General features: G+C 41.3%; 1 protein-coding gene and 1 pseudogene across 1 annotated transcript in view; one reads left to right on the top strand and one right to left on the bottom strand.

The window, feature by feature from the left end:
* Positions 1 to 20035, bottom strand: part of Aldh1a2 (aldehyde dehydrogenase 1 family member A2) — a 78005-nt gene extending 57970 nt beyond the window's left edge. Inside the window, exon 1 of the mRNA XM_038322617.1 lies at positions 19823 to 20035. Within this exon, the coding sequence (XP_038178545.1) occupies positions 19823 to 19939 (117 nt within the window). The 5' untranslated portion in view covers positions 19940 to 20035. The remainder of the gene's footprint in view (positions 1 to 19822) is intronic.
* A 4368-nt stretch (positions 20036 to 24403) lies between these two features.
* The window catches only part of LOC119809411, a 32664-nt pseudogene continuing 30719 nt past the window's right edge, over positions 24404 to 26348 (top strand).

Genomic DNA, 26348 nt, shown 5'->3' with positions numbered 1-26348 from the left:
TCCATAAAAAAGGGCAAGAATGACTCATCTACCTTACTAAGCTGGTAGGTCATGAGATAGAGTATCTATGTGCCTAAGGGTTAAAATGAAAGGTTTCTCTCTCTAAGTACCCTGGGGAAAGGTCTCAGAGATCCACTTAATTTCTCCTACATCCTAAGATAACAAACAACATGAGAAAAATACCCAAAAGATACTGTCAGTAAACCATGTTCGTGGGGAAAGGGGGACAGAATAAATGTTCAGATCGGCTATCAACATGACAGATTATCCTAATGATTGCGATAGGTTGGTTTTTAATCTCATCATTTACTGGGAAGAATACTCAGCAGTACGCTTTAGCCATGCAAGCTGCCTCACTTAACCAGTTCTGCAGCAGCTTTGGAGGGCGAATCAGGCTTAGCACCCTTTTCAGCTCACAGCACAGTTGCCATGACTGCAGTATAGACAGAGGTAGTCATGAATTTTCTAACTGGGAAATCTGAACTCTTAGTGAGGAATTCTCTAAATAGAAGGTATGGATAGGATTTAGGTGGAAGTCATTCCCTATCCTCAATCAATCCTTGACACAGGCTGCCGTGTTATATTTCAAAAATTGAAAGCTTTGCTATGTTTCTAGTAAATGCTTTAAATTATGTGCATTAAACAAACCCTGCAGTATGCAGTGCTGTGGGGAGTTAAATATTACTTGCTTTGCCACTGAACTGCATTTGAATCATCACTGGGGAGCACCAGTTAGTGAATCAGTAAGCAGATCTATCAGTCTGCACACCAAGCAGTTCTCTGAAGACCTACTGTACGTAGACAGCTCCACTTGTAGGTCTACCAGCTGTCTTGGTGAAAGTACTTGATTGGAGCTTTATGAACCAGAGGCAAGCGCTGGTGGCCATCACAGTACAGTGTTCTGTGAAGTTAGAGCCTTTGGGCATTACAAAGGCAACAAAAGTCTTTTTAGCTTTTAGAGACAGTGTCTCAGCTTACTTTACTGATAGCTAAGAGTCTAAAAATACAAAGTTAAAAGTTGATAGTGAAGCTCAGGTCTTTGATATTGAAGATCAAACCTCCTCTAGAAATATCTACGTATGTAACTGAGACAGAAGTGAGGACTTCCATTCTATACTTTGCTTCTCACTAAAGCATCTGACTAAGAAGTAAGAAGACACACTCTATCCTCTCTCTCCTCTCCCCCTGCCCCCGAGATATATATATATGTTTTGGTATTATGGAGGCATGACCTTTGTTCAATAAATGTGATAGTTTATTGACAAAAGCATGTTTTCTGTTTGTTTTTGTTTTGTTTTAGCAAGCTTGCTTTGCCATGGCCTAATTTATTAATTCTAACTCAAAATCAATTAAAAATTTTAAATAATGGACCCAATAGTGTATGACCTAAATGTCACTTACACTCTGTCCTAAATCAAATGACAGAAAAGAGAATAGGCTTTCCAGAATGCAAATAGACTCTTAGAAGTATCTGAGACACACAAGGTCACAAGAAACAAAAAACAAAAGGAAATAGTTTAAGACAATTGTTTTTCTGAACGGACTGTAAGTTTATATTTTAAATCGAGCATTGAATGCTCAACACATGATACCAGCATGCAGGGCTGCCATAAGCCGTAGTAATGGAGGGAGGAAGAAGCAGGACACGGTAGGGAGGCAGCAAAGATGCACTCAGTTTCTGGGACGGCAATCTAACCACAAGGTCTCTCTGAGAGCGAAAGGACACTGATGGAAGCAGAGAGACAAAAAGACAGTCTGACTAATCATCAGTCACATTCGTCAAGGGACAGTACATTTTGATCTGCCTGAGGTGGACAAAGCTAGCTCCAAATTATCCAGGAAGCAGTTAGACATTCCTGGCCTCTTTGGAGGTTGCTTGAAATGCTCGGGGCTATCTCAAGGCATTTACTATAAAAGGTCCTAGGAAATTCCAGAAACGCTGTGATCCAGGTCAGCACAGACCTAGTGGATCATAATTCCAGGCACTGTAAAGGACATTCCTACATCAGTTGTGACCACCCAGCTCTCCCTACTTCTTTCAGGCACAGATCATGTCTTACACTTGGTTTGATCCACTGGAGAGCTTTCTAGGTTCCCCCCCCCCCGAATCTCAACCCCCCACTCCTTCCTCTCTCTCTCCCAGTGTATCTTCTTTCCCTCTCTAAACACACACACACACACACACACACACACACACACACACACTCCAAAGGTCAAATTTCCACATGCATAACAATTACTGGAGAGCATAACTTAGATGAGTCATGTAAGCATTCTAGGGCTCAATTTTCTCATACAAAATTGTAAGATGAAAACACTTTGCCAAGAGGTAATACTGATTGAATAAGGTACTGCATTACAGAAAAGCCTGTCCCCGTGTGAACTGAGATGCTTTACTGATTTTGATTCAAGATATGAACGATCAAGTGAAGAGGCTGAAGAGATGGTTCAGCAGTTAAGAGCACTTGTTTCTCTTGGAGAAGATCCGAGTTCTGTTTTTAGCACCCATATGATAGCTAACTCCAGTTCCAGGGGATCTGACACCCTCTTCTGGCCTGTGAAGGTACGAGGCATGCCTGCACATGGTATACATACCTACATAATACCTACATACATACATACATGCATACAAACATGCATACAGAAAAAAAATCTACACCCATAAGATAAAAATGAACATAATAACAAGGCAACCTATGAATGTTCTAATCACCATATTCTCTGGATTTGTTCATTCTTCATTGCTACTTGAGGATCCATTGCCAACCATCACAGAGAGAGCTGGAGAAGTAGAAGAAGCTGTCCCACATATAACTGGGCTCCCTGGATGTCCTTCCTATTGCTGCTGGAAGACAGGCTACAAAAGGTGCTTCCAAACAGTCCTGGCTGGGAAAGGGGCTGATCAGTGGCCAAGGAAATGGGGCTTTGAGAAGAAAGGCTTGGGGAAAGGGCTGCACTACCCACTGGTAGTCTTGAGTAAGCCCAATGTAACATGATTTCTTTTTGTCTTCTGCCTGGAAACAAATGTTCTTTGCCTATCTTCCCTGGGTTTAATTAGTCTTCTGTCTTTCTCAGGATTGACCGTTCATTTGCAAATGGAGGACATCAGAAAGACTGGTGGGTGTGGGTGTTGGAGTGGAAAGAGGTTGGAGTGTTTATTTTCAAAGCCACAGGGGTCCCCATTTGAAAAGCACCCAGCTTATCTCAATGTTTTTGTTTGTATGATTTTGAATTGGAAGGTTGGAGCAATTCATTTAGGAGATTAAGCTGTCCTTACAATGGATCTGGTTGGCCTAGCCAACAGTATTGCTAAGGGTTAAGAGAAAGACGTCTTTCCAGGGCACTCAGTGGTCCCAGTACAATTAGAAAGGATTCTTTGAATCTTCCTTCATTTTAATGCCAATTACATTTACATAAGCGGGTGTCTATTTTGCAGCTCACAAGTAAGAATCATAAGCCTTCTGTCCAACACTTTAGGATAGTCAGTTTCAACAAGATACAGGATGCCTGGTTAAATGGAAATTTATTAAGAAGGGAAAAATGAGTAAAATTTCAACCTAAGTATGTTCCAAATCACTGAGAAATCCTGGGATACACTTACACCAGAAAGTTACTTAATAATTCCAATTCAAATTTAACTAGATGTATTTTATCTGGCAAAATTCACCGGATTTTCTTAGGCCACCATGTTTCAAGAATGCTGAGTGACAAATAGAGCAGGTATCATTTCATTATTAACTTAAAACTTAACTCTTGGCAGAGCTGGGGAGCTTCATCAGACAGAATAACTCTGATGATGAATAAAGTGACATCATAGAAATCAAGTGAGTTTTGACTCTCAGGATAAAGCTAATTCTAGCCATGAAAGCCGGGTCCACTTATGGAAAATGCTCTCATTATAGAGAAACTTAAGGCCAAAGAAGCAACCAGCACCTTCAGTTGAATGAGAAATTGATTTGCTTCTTTTCACTTGTTAGCTTGTAAATTAATTTCTTCATTTAAGTTGCAAAATAAACATCTTGTGCTAGAAGGGCTGAATATCCTAAGACTGAATGAGTAAATGAAGGGTTTCTCATTTCCTCGTGACGATAAACAAAAGGCAATCATTTTCATATACTGTTGGTATGGTTATAGAGAGGAATTGGTGAATTTTCAGATGGAAATAAAATAATTTCTAACAGAATTATGTCCATTTTATACTTAAATTATTCTTTTCTCTCTCTCTTTGGCTTTAGCAAATGTGCAAAAGAATCTATGAAATGCCTTCTCCTATCTCAGGAATTACTCTGTAATATTATTTACAATGATTCATTCCAAACATCCTTGACTTAAAAGGATGATGAACTAATAAGTGCCAGGTTTCACAGTTTATAGATTCTGCTTGTTACCTTAAATTCACATTTAATGTTTAGAAAGACTTAACATTTTTGAGATCTCAATGCTCTCTAGTTCATTAATTCATGCCTTTCATTTTCCATTCCCCTTCCCTCTTTTTAAATGGGTACCTTCCAAGGAGAAGGAAGAAGAGGAAAAGGAAGGAAGAAAAAGAGGGATGAAGAAAGGGAGGACAGAGGAAGAAAGAAAACCAAATGTTTATTTGGTCAAGAAATTGCTAATTACAATTTAAAGGTTTAAAAATGAGTAGTTGATTGTGAGATAAACTCATGTTGGCTACAGGACTTCCTACGAAATACCACTGAAAGCTGCCATTTGACACAGAATCCTCTTCAGAAAAGCTAGTCCTAACTACATGCTGCTCCTATATGAGAAGCGGCTGGAATGTCAGCTTCACTCCCAGTGGCCCCATCTGGCCTGAGCACTCTCCCTGGCATGATAAATCACCGACAGGGCCCTTACCTTCTTGCGTTTGATCTCAGCTCAGCAAGATGTGGTTTTGATGTGAAGAACTCCAGAACTCTTAGGTCAGAGACAAATCGCAGTGGCACTGACCTGCCAAGTGCTAAGTCTCTATTAGACTGTGTGAAAAGCGGTGAGCTTCTGACAAGGTTTCTCACCTCAGAGTTTCTGGGCCCTCTGTGGCTTCCAGGAACTTAGCATGGCAGAAAAGCTGCTGCAACAGCTTAAAGAAGTGGCCGCAAACCTTTCCTGGCTATCTTAAGGAATAATCACAGCAGCCACTGCTCTAATTTCGAGGGCTGTAAACCTAGCAGACATGAAACAGGATTTCTGTTGGGCATATTTTTATATAGATATCTCTTTTTACATAGCAAAATATTATCTTTTAATATACTTTAAAAAAACCCAAAACAAAAAACCGTGAGAATACCAAGCTGATTCTTACTCAATGAACTTTACTGCACTGCAAACCACTCATGTATAGGAGAATCATTAACAGAGGTTTTTGTGGACCACTCTTTGGTAATTACCACTATACCTTTGGGAAAGTATTCTTAACAAAAGCATCCCAAAATTGGCCCCAGAAAGACAATTAAGTGTGAACAAGTTCAGCATTGTCCTTCCTGTTCTCTTAACCCCAGGTTCTGGGTCTTGGAGAGTGGGAAGTTTTAAAGCATCAAGATAGAAAAGAAAAACCGTTCTTCTAGTTCTTTATATAAGTACATAAATAAATATGCATCTCATTCTGTCCCCTTATTTTACAGTAATAAAATAATGTCTCGGAAATTGTCATCCAGGGTCACAAAGCATCTTCCTATTTCCAGGACCTAATTTACTGCGACACTTAACAAGCAATCAAATGATTTTGCTCATTCATTAGTTGAATAAATGTACGTTATATGAGGAATCACTAAATATGCACACCTTAGAGGCAGATCTCCGTCCTCGAATGTCTCACACACTGCCTCGTTCACTGCTATGCGTGTACCCTCAGTGAGAGGGTCTACTTCAAAGGACTGTGCAAGTCGGTGGGACTAGAGGAGTTTCCCATCCCGGGATGAATGTTTTCTCTTGAGAAGAAATGCATAAAAGATGGTTATTTCAAAATGATACCTTAGCACTCACTTTCTAGTTGACATTATACCAATTAGTGATCCCACAAATGAGAGAGGCAATTTTATTTTCTATAGTGTGCTCATTAATTAGTTCATTCAAATACAAAAAATTGGACTACAAAATATATCAAAGCAACCATGACATGTGGTCTTAGGAAAATCAGTTTTCTCCTATGGAGTGTTACTGGGTATATAAACCACACTCCAACATGCCCAGGAGCAGCGGAACAACACAAAACCGACTCCCTGTTTTGGGAATACTTTTTGTTTTGTTTTGGTATTTTTTTGTCTTAGTGGTTCTTGTCTTTTTTTTAGTTTACTTGTCTTGATTATTATTTTCTTTCTTCTTTTTTGTTTTTGGGTTTTGTTTGAGAAAGAACATGAAATTGGGTGGGTAGGAAGGATCTGGGAGGAGTTGGGGGAGGGGAAAGTGCTTTAGGTGGAAAAGCACTTTAAATAAAAATATCAATTTCAAAACAGGAAAGTTCAAGTCCAGAAAAAAACTAGTGTAAGCATAAGCAATAATTATACTCCTTGGTGTTACAGTATCAAACATATACATCACTTAATAGAAGTAAGAGATAAAGATTAGAAGTAAATCTCAAATATTACCTTTTGGGAGGCTTCTTGCATGAGATTAGTGTGCTCAGAAGCCATGTGTATTTGTTACTGCAAAAATGACAGCAGAAACTCCAAAAGTTGTAAAGTTAAAATGGGTATGAAATTTGAGTTGACTGAAGTTATAAGGTTCCCAGTAAGCACAAACATCCCACAGCTACACATTATTCACAAGTCTTTCTCCTAAGACACTCACAACAGAAACACCAATCAGACCCACACCATCTTCCTGGAAAGCGAAGCCAGTGACTTTGTAAGTGCTCATTAAAGACAAAACATTTGTTTTTCTTGCCCATATTTGCGTACAGACATCTACAGTAAATTCTGAACAATGATCTCCTCCTTAAAGCAGATTATCAAGGGCCCCCAAATCCCTGTTCTCTATACTTCTTTTCTAAGCCTTCTCTTTTTCTCTGTTGGAATTCCTGGTAATGACACCCGAATGTGGGCAAACCTCATTAGTCTCCCTGCTGTTTACAAGGCAGGATTTATGCTCAGTGTGCCAAACACAATGACACACATCACTAAATGGCTAAAACTACCACCCAGGTTCTAATCTGAGAAAAATTTCACTCGGTACAAACACCTATCAGCGTAGAGGAACACGGAAGAGCAATTACTGCCAACACATGTAGTCCTTTAAGAGTACACCAATAAATACCCATTTGCAAAGGTTAATTTAATGCAACCCAGGCTGTTATCTGGAATAGTATATGTCACCAATTCAATCCATTAAGTAATTACTAAATTCTCAAGAGGGCTCATAGAAGTCAAATGTGGCTATCCCAGGTTCATTGCTTCTGGTTTCCATAAAGACCATTTAGGTCAACAGCTGGAAGAGAGAGCCACAAAGGATGCCCAGCCCAACCAGCCATTTTATAAAAACAGGTAAATGAGTCTAACCAGGGTTGCCTATCACCAGAGGTCTGCCCTGAGAGAAACTCCTTGAGACACAGAAGAGAAGCACAGGTAAGAAGAACAGGAGATGGAAAGAATGAGGAGGGGTAGGCCTGTGGCGATGTGAAGAAGGAAAGATTCCTCTCTGAAAGTGGAGACAGAAATTTAAATGCTCTAAGATCACACCAAAGGAGACAACTAACAGTCAACATTTCTTTGCTTAGGATTTTTGAGTCATTTCCAATAAAAATGTAGACACCTCCTCCTTCTATCACTGACGTGACTTAAAAAGCTTTGACTACTGCCTGGATTGCTCTGCTCGTGTTCATAGTCAGATCCATGTAGTAACCATGTAACCTGACAGGAGTTAGCCCTCCTAGCCAGTCAGAGGGAACATCTCCACCCAACTCTTCTGGAAAGTAATTCTCCACAGAGGTAAGAATAAAATTATACAAAGTAATCAGCTCTGGGGGTGGGGACAAAAAAAAAGATTGTGAAATACATGTGAATATCCAGCAGCCTCGGAGCACACATCCTCATTGCCAAGGGGATCATCATAACCATGACAAAGAGAGCATCTTTTAAATGAAAAAGAAGCAAGCAGACAGGTGTTGTTCGGGGCAATGTGTGAGGCCTAGCCTGTGAGAATCCCCAGACACCTCTGCTTTACCATCACCTGCAGAATCACACCTACCCAGGTGGTTCATATCGTGTCAGATTGTCTCCATTTACTCCCATGCTTGGTCTTTTCTCTTTAGCCATTCCAACTGTTGCTACTAGTGGCTACAGAAAATACTGATCAACTGCAAGTTTGGTATTTGTAGCCAAAGAGCTGGGTTTAAAATGTACTGTTAAAAGTAAGTAGAGCTGATGGTCCAAACTGTATTGCTTTCTTAGAGTTCTTGTGTGTTTCTTGCTGTTACCAACAGCAAAGAAGAGAACAGCATGCTGGCACTGTTACCTGCTATAGTGGTTGACCACGAAAAGGTATTTAATTTAAATATGCTCAATATTCTCACTTGTGAAAGGGAACTATTACTATAATATTCATATTATAGGATTTCCATAAGAATTAAATATACTCATATACACATCAGAAGCTATTAATAATAATTATACAGCAGCCATTCAGTCAGCAAACATTTCTAATACATCTACACTGCTACACATGGAGCTCAACGCTTTTGATATACCTTGATATATAAGAGCTTGCAATTTAGTGATAGAATTATACAGAAAAAGTATAATCTCTAACACAAAAGTTGTACAGTTTTAAAGAAATACAAATAAGTAATATGGGCTCATAGACAATACAAGTTCACTATGGAAAAACACATTGTGTGGCCAGCTTCGTTAGATGTTACAAGGCACTACACCCAGAGGGTCTGGACGTCACCGTCAGAGAATCTAGTAACAGTCTGCAATCATAGGCACAGCTGCATGCATCCTATTGCCTACAGAATCCAAATACAGAGGTAAATGTGTAGCACCAGCTTTGACTTTTAAAACGAGTTACAGTATATTCAAATGGTTTATTTGAATAAACTATGATTTATTTTCAACTCTGATCCTAAGAAATAATTCAAATTTTTACACAGGCAGGATAAAATTACTGTACCAAATTAGTTGGGTTTTTGTTTCTGAGATTTTATTTTCTGTATGTGAGTATCTGCCTGAATATACGTCTGTGTACCACATGCATGACTGCCCAAAGAGCTTAGAAGAGGGTATACATGTATAGTATTCTTTTTGTTTTGTTTTGTTTTTTGTTTTTCGAGACAGGGTTTCCCTGTTGTTTTTAGAGCCTGTCCTGGAACTAGCTCTTGTAGACCAGGCTGGCCTCGAACTCAGAGATCCGCCTGCCTCTGCCTCCCGAGTGCTGGGATTAAAGGCGTGCGCCACCACCGCCCGGCTATGTATAGTATTCTTAATCACTGAGCCATCCCTTTGGTTTTGGTTTCTTTTTTTTTAAAAGAACTTTGAACTAGACATTATTTTTCATATTATCACCTATATATACATGCTTTCTCCAAAACGTATAAACAAGCAGCTTATAATTAAAAACTTGTTTTATTAACCAAGGCCTTTCAAAAATGAGTGGTGTGTGTGTGTGTGTGTGTGTGTGTACTCACAGAAGAGAGAAAGCATGCAAGTCCTCTAGCGTGAGTACAATAATAGCTGACATCTAACACTTACAGCTATAGGTAATGTAGGAAGGCAAGGAGAATTCAATTCTGGCATGAGTGAATCTAAGTTCACTTAGATGTAGGCTCTCAGTTTAGGGAAACCAATGTCCTTAAAAGTGCCCATCAACTTCTGACAGTCCCACAATAGAGAAGACCAGACTTGGAGACCACACATTCCAGACTTCCTAATTTTATTACAAAACTACACAGAACAAAATTAAAAAACAAAACAACGTACCCATTAATATATCTGACTTTCCATACACTATATCATTTGTCTTTCATATTTATGTGCTCTTGCACATAAACCATATACCAATTCCAAGGAGATTAAGACATGAATACAAAAATCAAAGGTTTCAATAATAAAACAAAACTTTCAGAGCAATATAAAAACACCTCAAAACACCTGGAGGTGGTGGCGCATGTCTTTAATCCCAGTACTCAGGAGGAAGAAGCAGGTGGATTTCTGTGAGTATGAGTCCAGCTTGGTATACAGAGCTAGTTCCAAGACAGGCTCCAAAGCTATACAGAGAAATCCTGTCTCAAAAAACCGGAAAGAAAGAAAAAAAAAAAAAGCAAAAATGTCAAAACACTTGAATTATAATGTATTTCTTAGTCAAGAAACAAAATTTCTTCATTTGCAATTAAAACTTAATGATAATTAGAGAAAAAAGATGGAGAGAAAGAATATAATCAGCAAGAAAATGTTTGCATATTATATATCTGACAAAGGATTGCATTCCTGTATATGAATAAATACTATAAATCAATACTAACACATATACATGGAAAAACGAGCAAAAATCCTAGTCAGTTTACATAAGAGACAAACCAAATAGCAAGTGAGTATATAAGAATCTTCACCTCACAAGAAATCAAGAAAGTGCCAATCACAACTGCAGTGAGATATCACTCTCTCCATATAGGGTTGCCAAGTCTGGCAAGTATCAGAACCCAAGCACAGGCAAGGATATAGAGCACTGGGGACTCTGGTGGACGATAGATAGTTGAGCTGGAAACTTACATAATTACGTTAGACAGAGACCTAGCATTTCCAATTGAACTGTTTGAACAGTCATGAGCCAGCAAACCTCTTGTATACATAAATTCTAGAAGCTCTCTCATCAGTTACATGTCTCAGCAGAGACATGCTGAAGACTGCTCGCCGCATCATTTTTATAGCAAAATATTGAAAATATTTTAAATGTCAAGAGTTGAATAAATTAAAAATTAGGATATAGACAAAGTATGAAACAATATAAAATTATGACAATGAATAAGTTGTAGGTATACCTGACAATACAGGTGAATCTTGGAAATATGATGCTAAGCAAAGCAAAATATATCATAAGATATATACAGCATAATGCCACTTATACAAAATATTGTATCACAGAAAACAACAACACACTATTTCTGGGTGTGTCTATGTGTATGGATAAGATAAAGATTAATGCCTCTGAGGACAAAGGGGAGGGAAGGAGCTTGCAGGAGGGTCTCAGTGCAACTCTTTACGACTTAGTAATTGCAGATGGTCTCCAACTCATGCAGGCCTCTCTCTAAATTTTCAGTTTTATGTGGAAAAGCAATATGCATTCAGCAGAAACTACACTTCAAATGCTGCTCTTTTCCTGCGCAGGGAAGATGTGAAACAATACCCTCAGGTGATTATGGATGGCAATGGCAGCTCTAGAAGCCACATGTTGGGTGCACAACTCTTCCTCTACAGTACACTGTTGCTAAGCTATAATGTCAGATAGGTTAAGCACATTAAACGAATTTTCTATTAGAGGGAGCTTCAACTTGAGCTGGGGAGGAAATGATCTGTGTTGTGAACTGTTATCATATTCATATACACACACACTTGTGTTACCACCTATACTTTTCTATGTAATTGATTCCTCTTGAATGTATCTAACACTACAGTGACTGTTCAGCCAAGCATGAAAAGTCTCCTTACTTCTGACTCCCCATGCACTTGATCCACTTTCATCCTGTCATCAGCATGGAAGTCACTAGCGCGCACCCTCACTCAGTGGCTGAGTAGGAATTCTCTTCAGGTTCTTCTCATGCTGACCATATTTATGTGTCATTTTGTGCCAGACAGTGACTACCAATGCTCTATACAAAAGAGGCCTTAACAAATGCTGAATTAATCAACCAATGAGCAACTTTAGGTGAGGAAAAGGATAACTCTGGCTACAGTTAAAAATGAAATTGGCCCTAGGTAATACAATTAGACAGCTTTCTCTGGAGCTAGAAAGATGGCCCAGCAGTTAAGAGCATGCAGAAGACCTGGGTTTAATTTTCATCAACCACAACCACCCATAACTCTAATTCTAGAGAATTCTACCACCCTCTTTTGACCTTTTTAGGTACCAGACATGCACATGGTACACAGACATATAGCCAAGCAAAACATTTACACACATAAAATAACAAATCTAAAATTAAAAAAGAAAATAGCCTCTCTTCTAAGTTACATTGTTATCCTAGATATCAGACTCTACAGTACAGATAAAACAGAATTGCTCAGTTCAGGGTTGGAGAGAATGAAATCAAAGTTTTGTATTGATTCTTGCTCTCCCCCAAACAAGGATTTGCTGAGGAAGTCCAAACTTTACAACTATGGAAAGAAGGCCTCCAGTTGTCCCCATGAATGCACACAGGTGCTCCCTAGTATCTTTTTCCCAGCTGAAGCCTTGCTACTCCATCTTCTTACCCTGACCTTTTCCATCGTCCTGCCCAGTCTATAGATTTGGTGTAGGGACTGGTGACTGAAGAAAAAAGATTATTTTGTCTATTAATGAGTTTGTTACACTCATAATATCTTGCCAGACTTACTTCTTGGAGGTAGTTCTCTATGTAGGAAGGGACTTGTGACCTACAACAAGTTGTCTTGGTTTTATCTTCAGGAAATCCTAGAAATGGCATGAAGCAAAGGGCTTGAAGTCTCAGACTTGAAATAAGCAGACTTAGGCTGGTTGAATAAAAATCATGGTTAAATATACAAATATAATCTATTTTGAATTGCTCTCTCATCTTTAATAATCAGTATTAGACTGGGTGGCGGTAGCGCACACCTTTAATCCCAGCACTCGGGAGGCAGGGGCAGGCAGATCTCTGTGAGTTCAAGGCCAGCCTGGTCTACAAAAGCTAGTTCCAGGACAGGCTCCAAAGCTACAGAGAAACCCTGACTCAAAACAAACAAACAAACAAACAAAAAACAAGAAACAAAACAAAATAAAACAAAAATAATCAGTATTAGGAGGAATTTTCATATTCATGTCCACCTAAATTCTTATAAATAAGAGGAAAATGCTCGCCATTTCATCTGGACAGCAAACTGTATCTTTCTGGAGATTTAACAATGAAGACACTTCTACTTTGGTTCTCCAAAAGTCACATAGTGAACAGGTAAGGAAGTGAAGAGATGACTGCTTGAGGCACCGGCGCCCAACTGTTGTAACAGGAAGGCTTCTTTCTAGAATAAAAATGAGCACGGTTACCCCAAGACATTCTAATTTTTAACCACACTCAAGGAAGGCAATTAACTCCCAGGTGTAGTTCCAGGGAAGCAAGCATAAAGGGCCCAGCAGAAGTCAGGATGCTGCAACCACCCAGTTATTATTCCTACAGGCATTTCCAAAGCCCGAAAGTGTTTTCAAACATAGATTTACTGTAAATACACTAGTAAGAGTTGAGATTCTAGTAGTTTGCTGGCAGAGAGCTCACCTACTAGAAATGTTCATATTTTAAAGGGAAACAATTGAAATATGATTCAATATTAAAGCAAGACAAGTAATAAATACCACAGATAAGAATTTCACAATTTGGAAACTTTAATATATTTGAAAGGTTACATGGAGTAGGGTTTTGAGAATGTCTGAAAGGCAATTAAAAATTAGCCTAGGTGACATAACAGCAATCAGGTCTATAGGCATTAGATTTGTGTTTGACAGGAAATGAAGGGTTTCAAATTACCTCTCATCATAAATAAAGAAATTAATAAGAGGCTAGGAAGGCTGTCAATTAGTCACTGGCAAATGCTTTTACTTTCTGGAAGGTGACTGTCCTTTGCCTCCAAATTCATGCATTTTTCCACTGCCAAAAGATAACTTCTGAGATCTGGTTACATCTTTGTTCAAACTATTTTGAAAGTATTCCTAACTCAGCATTTATGTTTAGCCAATTGAACATATTGCATGCAATATATTAATGGTACACCTTGACTCATGTATCAGATAAAGAATTTGCTATTGAAATACTAGCTTGGAAATTAATTTAGTGACTTTTTGATAAACATAAGACACCCAAAGAAACATCCAGAGAGTCTTTCTTAGTGAAAAGTACACAGCGCACAAATAAGCATTCAATTCTGATCTTTCTTAAATTTGGCAACCTTCAATTTGGAACTACAAATGTAATTATGATCCAAATTAAATCATTATATCTACAAAAACACATAGAATTTCACTGGCTTATTGTCAGCATAGGTACTTTCTTGTTTAGTCCTGAGAGCCCTAAGAAGCAGGTACTACTATTTCAATTTTGATCAATGTAAAAATTGAAACTCATAAAAAAAACGCATTGAGAGAAGATACTATACATATTCTTGACTACTGACCCTCCAAGACCTGGCACTACACCTGACACCACATGCTTAATATATGCTAGCTGTCCAGGTAGTCAACAAATGCATGCTTGACCAGTCTTTGATCAAAAACCTATTTTAACTCAAAGCCCTTCTCTTTCCATGTCAAGAGCTTGTAAACTTTTTCCAAAATGTGAGCCGTATGGTCTCTGCTATAAGGACTCAGCTTCTGACACTGCAATGAAACCACAATGTGTTACTGAACAGGCAGGGCTGTGCCGCAATAAAACTTTCTTTACAAAACCAGGTGGGCTGTGTATAGTCTGTGGACCACAATATACTGTTAGTAAAATAGCACAAACACAAAACCACATATCAGTATATGCATCTCATTATTCCACTGAGAAAGACTCAGCACTGGGAACCATGTGCTAAGACTTGAAATACCTATTGGCTTGGCCATGGTTGGATCATCCAGTTTCACTAATGGAAAAGAGAAAGAACCAACTCTATATGCCTGGCTTTTCTTAAGCTTGGCTATACTGAAGTTAGACCTCACAGGGCAGGTTCCCAAGTTTATACTGAAATAGAAAAAGATTGTTCATCATTCAGCTCATGATGGTTCCACGTGGTAACCCCGGTACCTGTAGCAGAAAGCACTGGAACAGGGCCTCAGGAGGATTATCCAATCCAAGTCCCATGATAGCTACTCTTTGTTTGATAAAGCATCAAAAAGCTGTATTGCTATTTTTAAAAAGTATTATTTTACTGTGTGTTTGGGTATGGCGGGATGTCAGGCACCCTCCTTGACTACTTTCCCAGTTATCTTGTAAAGCAGAGTCTCTCACTGAACAAGGAACTCTCGAGCTCAGGCAGACAGCATGCTTGCTAGCCCCAGGACTCCCATTTCCATACTGCCAGCTGTCACACAAAGCTGTTTATGAGAGCTAAAGACAGGATCTTGGGTCCTCAGGCTTGCAGGCCAAGTACTCTATTGGCTGAGCCATCTCCCCAGACTCTGAAAAAGTAAACAAACAAACAACAAAAAGCAAGAAAAAAAGAACTAAAAGTCCTCTATAAACAGACATCTAGATGGATAATTTATCATCAAAACAGGATAAATATTTGGAATGAAAACTTAGAATGATATCCATGATGGCAAGATCCAAGGTCCAGAAAAGACAAGAATCATGACCAAGAACAAGAAAAATAACAGATAGTAAATTAAAGTCAAGGAATCAAAAAGTATAAAGGTAGCACTGGAGATACAGCTCAGTGGTTTAAAAAAAAAAAGCACTTGCTGTTTTTGCACAGGACCTGGGTTTGGTTCCCAGCACCCAAACAAGTGGCTCACAACCACCAACTTCCGAAGATCCAACACCCTTACCTGGCCTCTTTGAACACCTGCACACATGTAGTACACATACATATACTCAAGGATACCTAAATACATATAAAATAAAAATGCATCTTGAGAAAAATTATAAAGGCGACTCTTTTAAGTGAAGTAGATGGATTTCACACTCTGCTCATGTTTCCATTAGAAGCAATAAAATGAATATTTAATCTTTCTACATTTTAAAACAAGTGTCATAGATAAGAAAAGTAAAGAGCATGACAAAGAATACATTCTCAGTTTTTCAAAATTCAAAGCCAAGTTCTTCCTTATCAATTATTCCTATTTTTATTCTCCTTCAAAAGATTTCACAGGACTAAAGTGTGTGTGTATATATTCATGCATGGAAGTGCTAGGTAAATCTTAATAAGCCCCATGAAAATGCAAGTGGCACTGCAAACATTATCATTACATTGATCAGCTGATCTACTGCTACACTGAGAAGAACATTTTGGCACTCAATCTTTTTAAAAAGACTTTAAGTTCCTAGAAGACATGTGTTCCATAATCCAATTTGCACTATTGTTAGGAATATGGTCCCTCAAAAACCCTTTAAATAGAGTTGGACTTGACCCCAGAAAAAAAGACCGCACTTATTAAAATGGTGTTAAGTGAACAAGTAAAAGAATAAACAATAGGTATCCAAACGCACATTTGTTCTAATTTTTTCCAGTGAGCTGTCTTTTGTGTTTTCTCTAGTGCAGCATAGCAGTGCTCAACAAACGTCCTCTTTCTGGATCCTTGTGCCCCTCCACAGCATCCAGTGCTAGGGGAACACAGAACCCTGCATGTTGTTGTCAGTTATGGACATTTTTCAGTTGCTCACGAAAAGAGGGAGCCAGTGGTGCTAGAAGGAAAGATGGAGCCAACAGAGAAAGCAGAAAGTGGAGTGGAATAAAGAGAAACTTTTTACAGACCTGGGAATCTGGGAACGGAAGGGAGAGAGAAGGGAGAGAGAAGGGAGAGAGAAGAGAAGTCCCACAGTCAGGAGCAGTTCTTAGGAGAATGCCAAGCCTTAGTTTTACAATGTGTATGCTTCCAGAATATGGCCGTCAACACAAAAACCAGAGAGATGAAACAGAAATCACTCAGAAAAACTGAGAAAAGTACAGCTAAAGGTAATCAGATTCCATATTAGCTATTAGACAGTCTTCAAAGAACACAGGGAGCATACATTCTCTCTGCTCCACCCTGGTGCCCTCCTCGCTTCATATCAGTATTGCTCTCTCTTGACTATTAGTCTCAAAAAACAAATAGGCAAACAATAACCCATATCCTTAGTAAGGATCATTGAAAGAAAAATAACTTGGGGACTAGGTTCCTGTATCAGGAGAAAAAGAAAATAGATATATTCCAAAGGTATTATTGTCACTTATCTTTTGTATAAAATAGATACTAGAACTGGAGCCGAGACTTGATCTCTAGTGAAATGCAATTGCTCAGAAGCAATAGCGAGGCGCTTAGGCTCTTCAGAGCTGCTAGACTGAACCTCCCTTTCCTAGCAGTTTCAGAGAACCTTTGACACACAATGGCATTAACATAATATTGACTATCTCCCCATTCTCTTATTAAAAGTGCAAAATTCTTTTAGAAGAAATAAAATGATGAAAATTGCAGAAAAATACAGAATCACAAATGCAAAATAGTCCAAGAACACTTTTTTAAATTCTCATAATCTGATCAGCTATGTTGGTCACTAATTAGTTTATATTGTCAAATCACATAGAAAAATCATATTGTACATCATTCAATAAGGACATGTTTAACAGGACAAAATGATGAATGATAAATCTATTTGCCTCATAGTACCTTTATTTGATGCAAATGTTTTGTTTCCTGAGAAGACATAATAAAATTTACATTACCCTTTAACATTTTTCCTAGCAAATATAATAGCACGAAAGGAGTGCCTGTCTACCTTGTTCATTATTCTGTTTGAAATTTATAATAAAATTTTCCTCATGTTTAACCATGAATAATTTTTTAAAAAGACCTCCCAACTTTTTCTTTTGAAGAAAAAAAAATCTTAGGCTATCAAAAGAGCAGTCACTATTCTTTCTGTTAAAATAAAATAAGCCAAACAGCTTGTTCGTGATTCCTGTCTCAGAAAATTTAGAAGTCTCACTAAAGAGCTGAGGACAGAAGCCGCTGGGAATGCTCACAGATAGCTGATTTTACACGTTTTTGTAAAAGAGCTCGCCTGTGGATTAGTGTTACTCACATTTACAAGGGTTATTTGTCAAGGCAAAAATAAGGTGCCTCCTCCCCACAAATTAAAGAATCACGTTACAATCCATTATTTCATTTCTGATTGTTTTTCTTGGTAATAAGTGGGAAAGTGGATCCTGGATAAAAGTCTTCATGGAGCTAAAAAAGACTCCGACATTAAAGACTCCAATTAGCTATAAATCAGTTGTCCTTCCTACTGGGGAAGAACAAGAGAGAGAAGAGAGGGGCGGCTAGAGAAAAGAATTGGAGGAGCTTCCAAATGAAATTCTGAAAAAGATATCTACTGCAGACTTTCAGGGTCTGTTAGGATAAGCTGATCAAAAGTAAGTCCAAAACAAACCCTGGGCAATCACGTGTGCATCTTGCCTCTTAAGATCTCTAAAGCGCAGCAGAAGAGGTTAGGGACCCTCATAAAACAAAACTTTTATGTGAATGCTTCCCTGGCTTGTTCCTAAACCCGGAGATGTGCCACACACTGGCACTATTGTTATGCAAACAATGCCTAAAGGGCTATAACCATTAACGGCCTCTCATTAAAATGGCTTTCAAAAATTTGTCACAGCATCTAAAAGCTAACAGGTACATTAAATCCACCTAAATCCACATTAAAAAATGCGAATCCTACTAGTCCTACTTTTGAAATTTAATGCAACAAATTATCAGAAACGATGTTTTTGCATTTCTCTTTCAACCATTGCAGTGTCAGAGGCGAATAACTTAAGTTCTCTACATTTCGTGCATCTTCTAATACCCGCGGTGGAGCACGAATTAGTTTTATTGTGTGTGCACGCTGCATTTAAGTTAATGGGTGTAAGTTTGAGGAAGGGATGGGAATCAAGTAAGAGAATTCTCAAATGAACTCCCAAGAAAGGTGGCTTTAAATGCTGTGACCGCCTCTTTGCTATAACATACATTCCCTTTGTGTACGTATTTCACAAATTTCACCTCACGGATAAAACAGATTCTCCCCACCCCGAGAAAGTGTGTGTGGTGGTGGGGGTGGGGGTCAATTTACATCGGGTATCAGGCGCGTATTGCTTTTTAACACGGTTTAACAACAATAATTCCTGCTTGGCAATCGTAAGACGTCAGAATTCGTTAGGGGAAAACACTGAACTTTTTTCAGTGCAAAAGTGAGCTTGCTAATTTGTGCGAATTGTTGTTTTCCCATTACTAAGATGTGCATTGCCTACAAAATCCTGAAGAAATCCTGGCATCGATCTACTGTGCCTCGGCCGGGTTCCCGCGAAATCTGTGGGACCCGGGTCCTGACAACCCCGGCTCTGAGGGAAGCTGGTCCCGCGGGGCCGCGCAGCCCGGAGTTGGAGGACTGCGGGGCAACGCGGAACTGCAACGCCACCCTGGCGGGGAACCCCAGTCTGCTCTGAGACTGAAGGACCCAGACAACCGCACGCCTGTGTGCTCTGAGGAGACCCTGAGAAACCACCTCCCAAGCCGGACCCTGGTCTGCAGAGGAGACCCAGGGGACCCCAAAACCGGTACTCCGTCTGCTCTGAGAAAACTTGGGGGACCGCAGAACCCGGACTCCAGCCTGCTCGGAGATCCGAGGGACCGCAGAGCCAAGCCTAGTTCTGCCCCAGGGATATGTAAGAGACCCCAGAACCGGACCCCGGCTCACCCTAAGGACACCCAGGGGACCCCAGAACCCGACCTAAGCCTGCTTTGAGGAACCCCACCTCCCCGGTCAGCCCTGAGGTCGTCACCGCCGTCCGCCGCTGATGGCGACCCCCGCGCAGCCTCCTGATGGGGGCCGGTTCCCGGGAGACGCTCCCCGAGCCGCGGCGGGACTTCAGAAGCCCGCATCGTCGTTCCCGCGGAGGCGCGGGGGTGACAGGCGACCTCTGGGCCCCGGCCTCGGAAGACATCCCGAGGGAAACTTCTAGAAAGCGTCCGCGGACGGCTTTACCTTGGTGTACTTGATCTCCAGGTTGGGCGTGGGCGACGGCAGGAGCTGCAGCGAGGCCATGAGCGCGGCGGGGTCGGCCTTCACCTCGCCGGGCATGGCGATCTCGCTGGAAGTCATGGGCAGCCGCGGGTGGGTGTGCGCGGGGCGCTGCGCGGCCGGGGCGCGCTCGCTGTATATAGGCAGGTGTCAAGCGGGGCGCGCTTCTTATTGGACGTGCGGCCCATGAGGACGTCCCGCCGTGGCCCACATTTGCATACGGCCCGGCGCACGGCGCCGCGCGCTCGCACGGTCAAGTCCGCTGCGCCCCCGGGGCCTCGACGGCCGAGGTACTGCCTCGCGCGCGGGACCCGGCTCGGAGAGAGCGGCCCTACGAGCCCAGCGGCCGGACGGTCGCGGTGAAGAGGCGCCCGAGCTCAGGTCCCGCCGAACCCCGCACCCCTCCACTCCCCGCTGCCCCTCCCCTCCCTACCCCCTGGTCCCGAGCAGCCCGAGGGACCCTCCGCCCAGCCCTCCCACGTGGCGCGAAGGGCACGTGGCCACGGGGTGGGGTGATAGATGCGCCCCACGCTCTCAAGGAGAACTTTCTGGAGCCGCCGACGCTGGCCGCGCTGGCTCCCCTCCAGGCTTCTTCGCCCAACTGCTGCCCTCTGCCGGCCCTGCGGCCTAGCTGTGCCTGAGTGCCTTGGGGTGTGTGGTTCCTGGTCCCTCTGTTCTCCTTCCAGCTCTCTCCTCACCTCATTCCAACCACACCCGGAAACACTTGTCATTTTTGGTCTGTGGTAGCAACTGCCATCCCGTCAGACCCCCAGGTTGAGCTTCCATCTCCATTCCTCCTCCAACAAGCGGCCTGTTAGATAGTAGAGATGGCGGAAAATCAAGAAGCTGGACAGCTCACTCCAGATAGGCTTAGGGGGAATCATTGGGCTACTATTGGAGCCCCATATAGAAAGAACTTTTTAAAGACTTTCCGCCTCATCCCTGTGAAAGCCTCACAAACCTTCTCCATTTTGTTTCCTCCTATTTTTTTCATGGAAGATTCTGAACTCCCAAACAACTGCTTCTTTCTCCCCTCGTGTCATTTTCAGAACCCTACGATTAAGAACCATTTCTTAGCTTGTACAGAAAACATGGATTTAAAATATGTTCATTAACTAAAGCTGCCTAATGATTGGTGCTTAGGTGCTGTGTAGACAGACAGAATGCTGTGGTCTTACTGGGTTTGTGAGACAAGATGCAGGCTCTGAGAATTCAGATTATCTGCCTGAGGTGACCTGAGTGGAGTGCTTCGTAGAGCAGCAATGCGCCTTAATTTGGGTCGTTGAGAGATTTCCGTTCACGGAGAACATCTGTGGCCAAAGAGTGTGTCTTAATATGTTCGTGAGAATCACTTTTTGTTTACGCTGTAGAAGACTAGATACTGAGGAAGGAGGAGAAGAACTTGGTGGAGAGGTAACTCCGTTGGTAGAGTGCTTGTCTAGAATTTTGGACTCGGTTCCCAGCACACATAGAACCAGGATAGTAATGCTTGCCTGCAAACCCAGCATCCTAGCACTCACTTGCGAGGTGGAGGCAGGAGGATCAGAAGTTCATCCTTCCTTACACGAGAAGAGACCAAAGGCCATATCTTGGGGTGTGTGTGTAGGGGGGGTGATCTCAGGTTTTGTTTCTTTTAAAAGGAGGAAAAAACAGTTATTTTTTGTTGTGTCCATGTCCTGTTCTCCCTCCCCCAAAGGTATTTTCCCCATCTTCTAGGCAGGGTACAGTGCTGGGAGGTCACTTTGAAGCTAGGTGGAGGGAGAGCCTTGTTCCCCAGCAAGCTCACAACCCTTCCTCTAGACATGTACATCACCGACTCTAAGAAGGGCTGCTCTCAGAAGTGCATCAAGGACAGGACCTGGTGCTCCAGCCAGGCAGAGGCGGAGTATCTGGGAAGCTGACCTTTGAGCGGCTGTGACCAGAGAAGTGAAACCCGCACAGGTAGAGGTAGGTACACGCTGCAGGCAGTGTGCAAAGTGCCAGGACAGAGCTTTAGATGCAGCCAGAGGAGCAGGAAACAAGGCTGATAAGGCAGTTAAGCCCAAGGTGTGGGGATGCCAGGGGACCTTAATGCTGAGGTACTGAGAAGCCAACAGAAACTTTTGAGGAAGAAAGAAAATGGGGGAAACTTGTGTTGGGCTCCACGGCTGAATAGGTCTGGAAGGACAGTCACGTGCTAGAAATCACTGGTATAGTGAGTGGTCCTAAAGTATAATCCAGAGTTTCCACTTCTGACCCATATCTTACTTGCTAGATCCAATTTGAAAGAACAGTATCTGTAGACCATAGGATTGTCAACGTTTGTTACAGATAGATGGACTTCTGTCTTGGACTGTATGGGAGGCGACTCCTAGATGATGCTCAAATGACAGCTGTTTTAATTGTTCCCTCATGACTCCTTCCCCATGACACTTTGTAATTATACAGTGAGGTGATCAGCACAGGATCTGAGTCCTCTGTTTCCCATCTGTCTTCCTCAGTTCCTAAAACAACGTGGGTCGCAGTAACTAACTCATTTCTATTGTCTGCTCGGAGCAAAAGGACTACAGTTGGCCACTTCCACAAGTGGAGGCAGCTTCCCTACCTTCTCAGGGTAAGGAACACTTGTTCTCTGAGGTGGCAAGCTTTGTTGCTTGTCCTGTCTTTCACTCTGCATGTTTACTTTCAAGGTTTTCTACAAATGGTTTCCTTCATGATTAAGATAGAATAACTCCCCCATCTTAAATGTAAGATTCTGGCCACATTTGGACCAACTTCTTGACTTCAATGTGGAACAAATTTAGCAGGAAACAGAATATTATAGCTATAGTATTTCTTTAGTCTACATTTTTTTCTTTCTTTTTTTTCCCCTTTGGTTTTTCCAGACAGGATTTCTCTGTTCAACTCTGGTTGTCCTGGAGCTCACTTTGTAGACCAGGCTGGCCTCGAACTCACAGAGAACTGCCTGCCTCTGCCTCCCAAGTGCTGGGATTAAAGACGTGCGCCACCACTGCCTGACTTAGTCTACATTTTGTAGACCCTCAGGACTTACATTCCTCAGTGTTACAGACCCTCTTCTCCATACCCCTCCTCAATATTTTCATTCTTTCCTCCGTTTCCTTTATTATCTTGTTTTGTCATATCTCACTGTCTCCATACATTCTATAATTATGAAAACAGTTTTCATATTTCTAAGTTTGTTCTTTTCTCCTTTATTTGGTTACAACATATTCCCCACCACCACCATCATCAGCGCAGTATTTCTCCTCTGCCTCTCCAGTCCGTACTTATTTATTGTTTAGGACACAACTCATTTGAACCCCCCTGCACCAGGAAACCCAAACTCCAGCATGCTCTGTTTCCTTGTGAAAACAATTTATTAGGCCTAGTGGAGCCAATACCCTGGAGTTGTAGAGGAGAAAAATTAACCTGAAAAATAGAATGCAACCTTGTAATTTCAAGGCATGGGTTTTATGTGAAGGTCGACTTTAAGGCATAAAACCATAACCATTTGGGCTGCATTTTAGCTGCTTTTAAGACTATGCAAGTATTTATTAAGAACGATGCTTTCAAAATCAACAAGGGAACCCAAATAGGACATAAAGATCCCTGTCCAGGAAGGAACCATTGTTTCCACGGTAGCTGCACATTCTGCAAGGAAGTCAAGCCCCTATCTACGTTCTGGAACAATCCCAGTGTCAGATGGCCTGCTTAATGGCTTTCCCGTTTCCATCACTAACGGTATGCACCTTTTCTTACTGATATGCTGACATTGTAATTTATCTTCAAAAAATAAATCACATATTATAGCATTTCTATCATCCTGGTTAATCGAATCAGTTCCTTAAATGTCTCTAAGTCTAATGATTTGAAAGAGGCACATTGTTTGAAATATTAAAAAAGGGGGGGGGGAGGGCTTGGGTTATATGCAGAATGATCTCAGAGCTCGTTTCAGATCTAAGTGTCTCCTAATGGTCTCATCCATCTCCAATGGGATGTGCCTGGCCACTTTATTTAAAATCTTTCCTGAAAACTCTGACAAGCTTAACGCAGAGTATATTTAGAGGGAAATACATTTAATTCATTAACAAACACTTATATAAAGAACTTTGCCTATTTTTACCCAGAAATGTTTAATGAAGTATTTTGGACCCATTATAAAAATTCTATAAAATAAATGCACTTATTTAACATCGATATTAACTTTTTTTATTGGCCATCTAAACACCCATTTAATTAGCTCTTCCTCCTAATGCCCAGAAGAGGCTGAGATTGGGGCATTTATTAGCTATAAAAATTCTCTAGATATTAACTCCCTCATTTCTTAATGTGGCCTCTGGTCACTGTATTCTACAAAAAGGGATATCCGTGGTTTCAGGAAGTGGGTCACTGACTGGTTATGACTCCAAAACTGTGCTTCAATACATAGCACACCACTTTCCTTTGGAAAGGGATCCTCCATGTTTGGGGGACCCTGGGAGACAATTTTTAAAGTGGGAACTAGATTTGTGTTTGTTGTAAGGCCCAGTTCTACTTCATGAACACTCTACAGTGAGTGGTCCGAGTATGCAGGTGCCATCCTTTATCAGCAACCGCACTTTAAAGGGGGAACATAAAGAGCCCAGCTGGCAATCTGTTCGGCCAGGGCTGAGGAAAAAGGCTTCAGCGCCCTCTGCAGCTGGTGGTGCATACGTGCAGGTGACTATGTCCAAGTTTAACCTGTGAGTTGTGTCTGATACTAAGACGTCTGTCTTACTAAAATTAAATTTGAATTAGTTTGCAGGAAAACATGTTGGGGGATTCTGTCAAATTTTATATTGAAGTTGGTTTAGAATAAAAACTGTTATTAAAAGATTTTTTTAAAGTCAAATTTGTCATAGAAAATGTTCTGCTTAGAGCCTGCTCACGAGAATTTAAAGATAGAGCCGTGTGGGCCACAGATTAGGCACAGCTATTACTAGTACTCCATCAGGTTTTGCATTTATTGTGTTGGGGGGATTGTTGGTGCACATGGTGTGCGTGTGAAGGTCAAAGAATAAGTTTTGAAAGTTGTTTTGGTTCCTTTTTTCCACCACGTGGAGCTCCAGGACCAAACTCAGGTAGTTGGCAGCAGCCTCCTTTACCCTCTGAACCACCTTTCCAGCCCAGGTAGGGGATTTTAATAGTTGTTTTTAACCATTTACGTGCTTGGCATATAATTCAGGTTTTTTGTCTTTCATGCTCCTGAGTTTATATTTTTCTTTTGACTGTTAAAACCCTCACTTCTATATAGACATCTTTGTTCTTATCACTTTCCATAGAACTCTTTAATCCTCAGCATGTCCTTCCTCCCCAGAGTGCTGGGTTTGTGCAGACATTCAATTCTGAGGATCTTCGGGGCATAAGAGATTCTCATGCAAACATTAGTAGTGTTTGGGATAGAGACTCATTTATAGCCACTAGAAAACAACACTAAATGACCAACCCTTGGTGTCCTCTGTTGCATTCTGGAGGGGCCACTGAAAGGATATGAGGGCCTCTAGTTGTCTTTGCAGCAGAGGAGGAACGTTAACTTCTCAACTATAAATTCTGTGTGGAAGGCACAAGGCAAAAACAGAAGACATTCATGGCTAGGACATGAGCATCCCGTTTGGACATCCAAAACCAAATAGCAAGGAATCTTGCTACAGTCATGCATATGTTCCCCTTCAGGGAAACTGACTCCCTAGAGACTGTTGTTAAACCTGGAAATACTAGCCTATGAACACACACACACACACACACACACACACACACACACACACACACACACCTGTGTGATGTCCCTAGTCCTGTATTTGTAGTGAGTCTGAATGACAGTAACTAAATATGCAAAGCATTGGAGAGCTGCAGGAATAATGTTGGATGACTGTAAAAGAAGGCATCTGAAAAGACAAAAGTCCCTCGTTTGATTTCTCCAGGGCCTTCTATGGGTATCTTTGTGTTTCTGATTACAATAGGAACAGACATGAAGCCCAAAAGATAAAGACAGGGTTTTCCAACATGAGGTCCAACAGAAAATGACTGTGACATTTTCTGTGTGTGTGTGTGTGTGTGTGTGTGCTCATGCCTATATCCTAGAATGTAGAGACCAGAGGACAGCCATGGGTGTTGATCCTCAAGAAGCTATCTACTTTAACATGCTTTTAAAGATAGAGTCACTCATTAGGAACTCGCTGATCAGGCAAGGCTGACTGGCCCGTGAGTTCCTGCTTTCTCCTTGTTTCTGCCTCCCCAGTACATGGATTACAAGCATGTGCCTCGACACCTAGCTTTTCCCGTGGGTTCTGAGGACTGAACTCAGGGCCACAAGTACTGTAGCATACCGACTGAACCAACTGTCTCCACAGCGCCGCCTTGTGAGGTGTGTGTGTGTGTGTGTGTGTGTGTGTGTGTGTGTGTGTGTGTGTGTGTGTGTAAAGGTAACACAGATATAACCCATCTCTATAAACTGGGATTTCCAGAAGCAAATGCTGGGAACTGACAATGCTTT

The sequence above is a fragment of the Arvicola amphibius genome, chromosome 3 (assembly GCF_903992535.2).
Source record: "Arvicola amphibius chromosome 3, mArvAmp1.2, whole genome shotgun sequence".
Lineage (NCBI taxonomy): Eukaryota > Metazoa > Chordata > Mammalia > Rodentia > Cricetidae > Arvicola > Arvicola amphibius.
The sequence above is the reverse complement of the archived record's forward strand: the minus strand, read 5'-3'. Positions and strand labels throughout refer to the sequence as shown.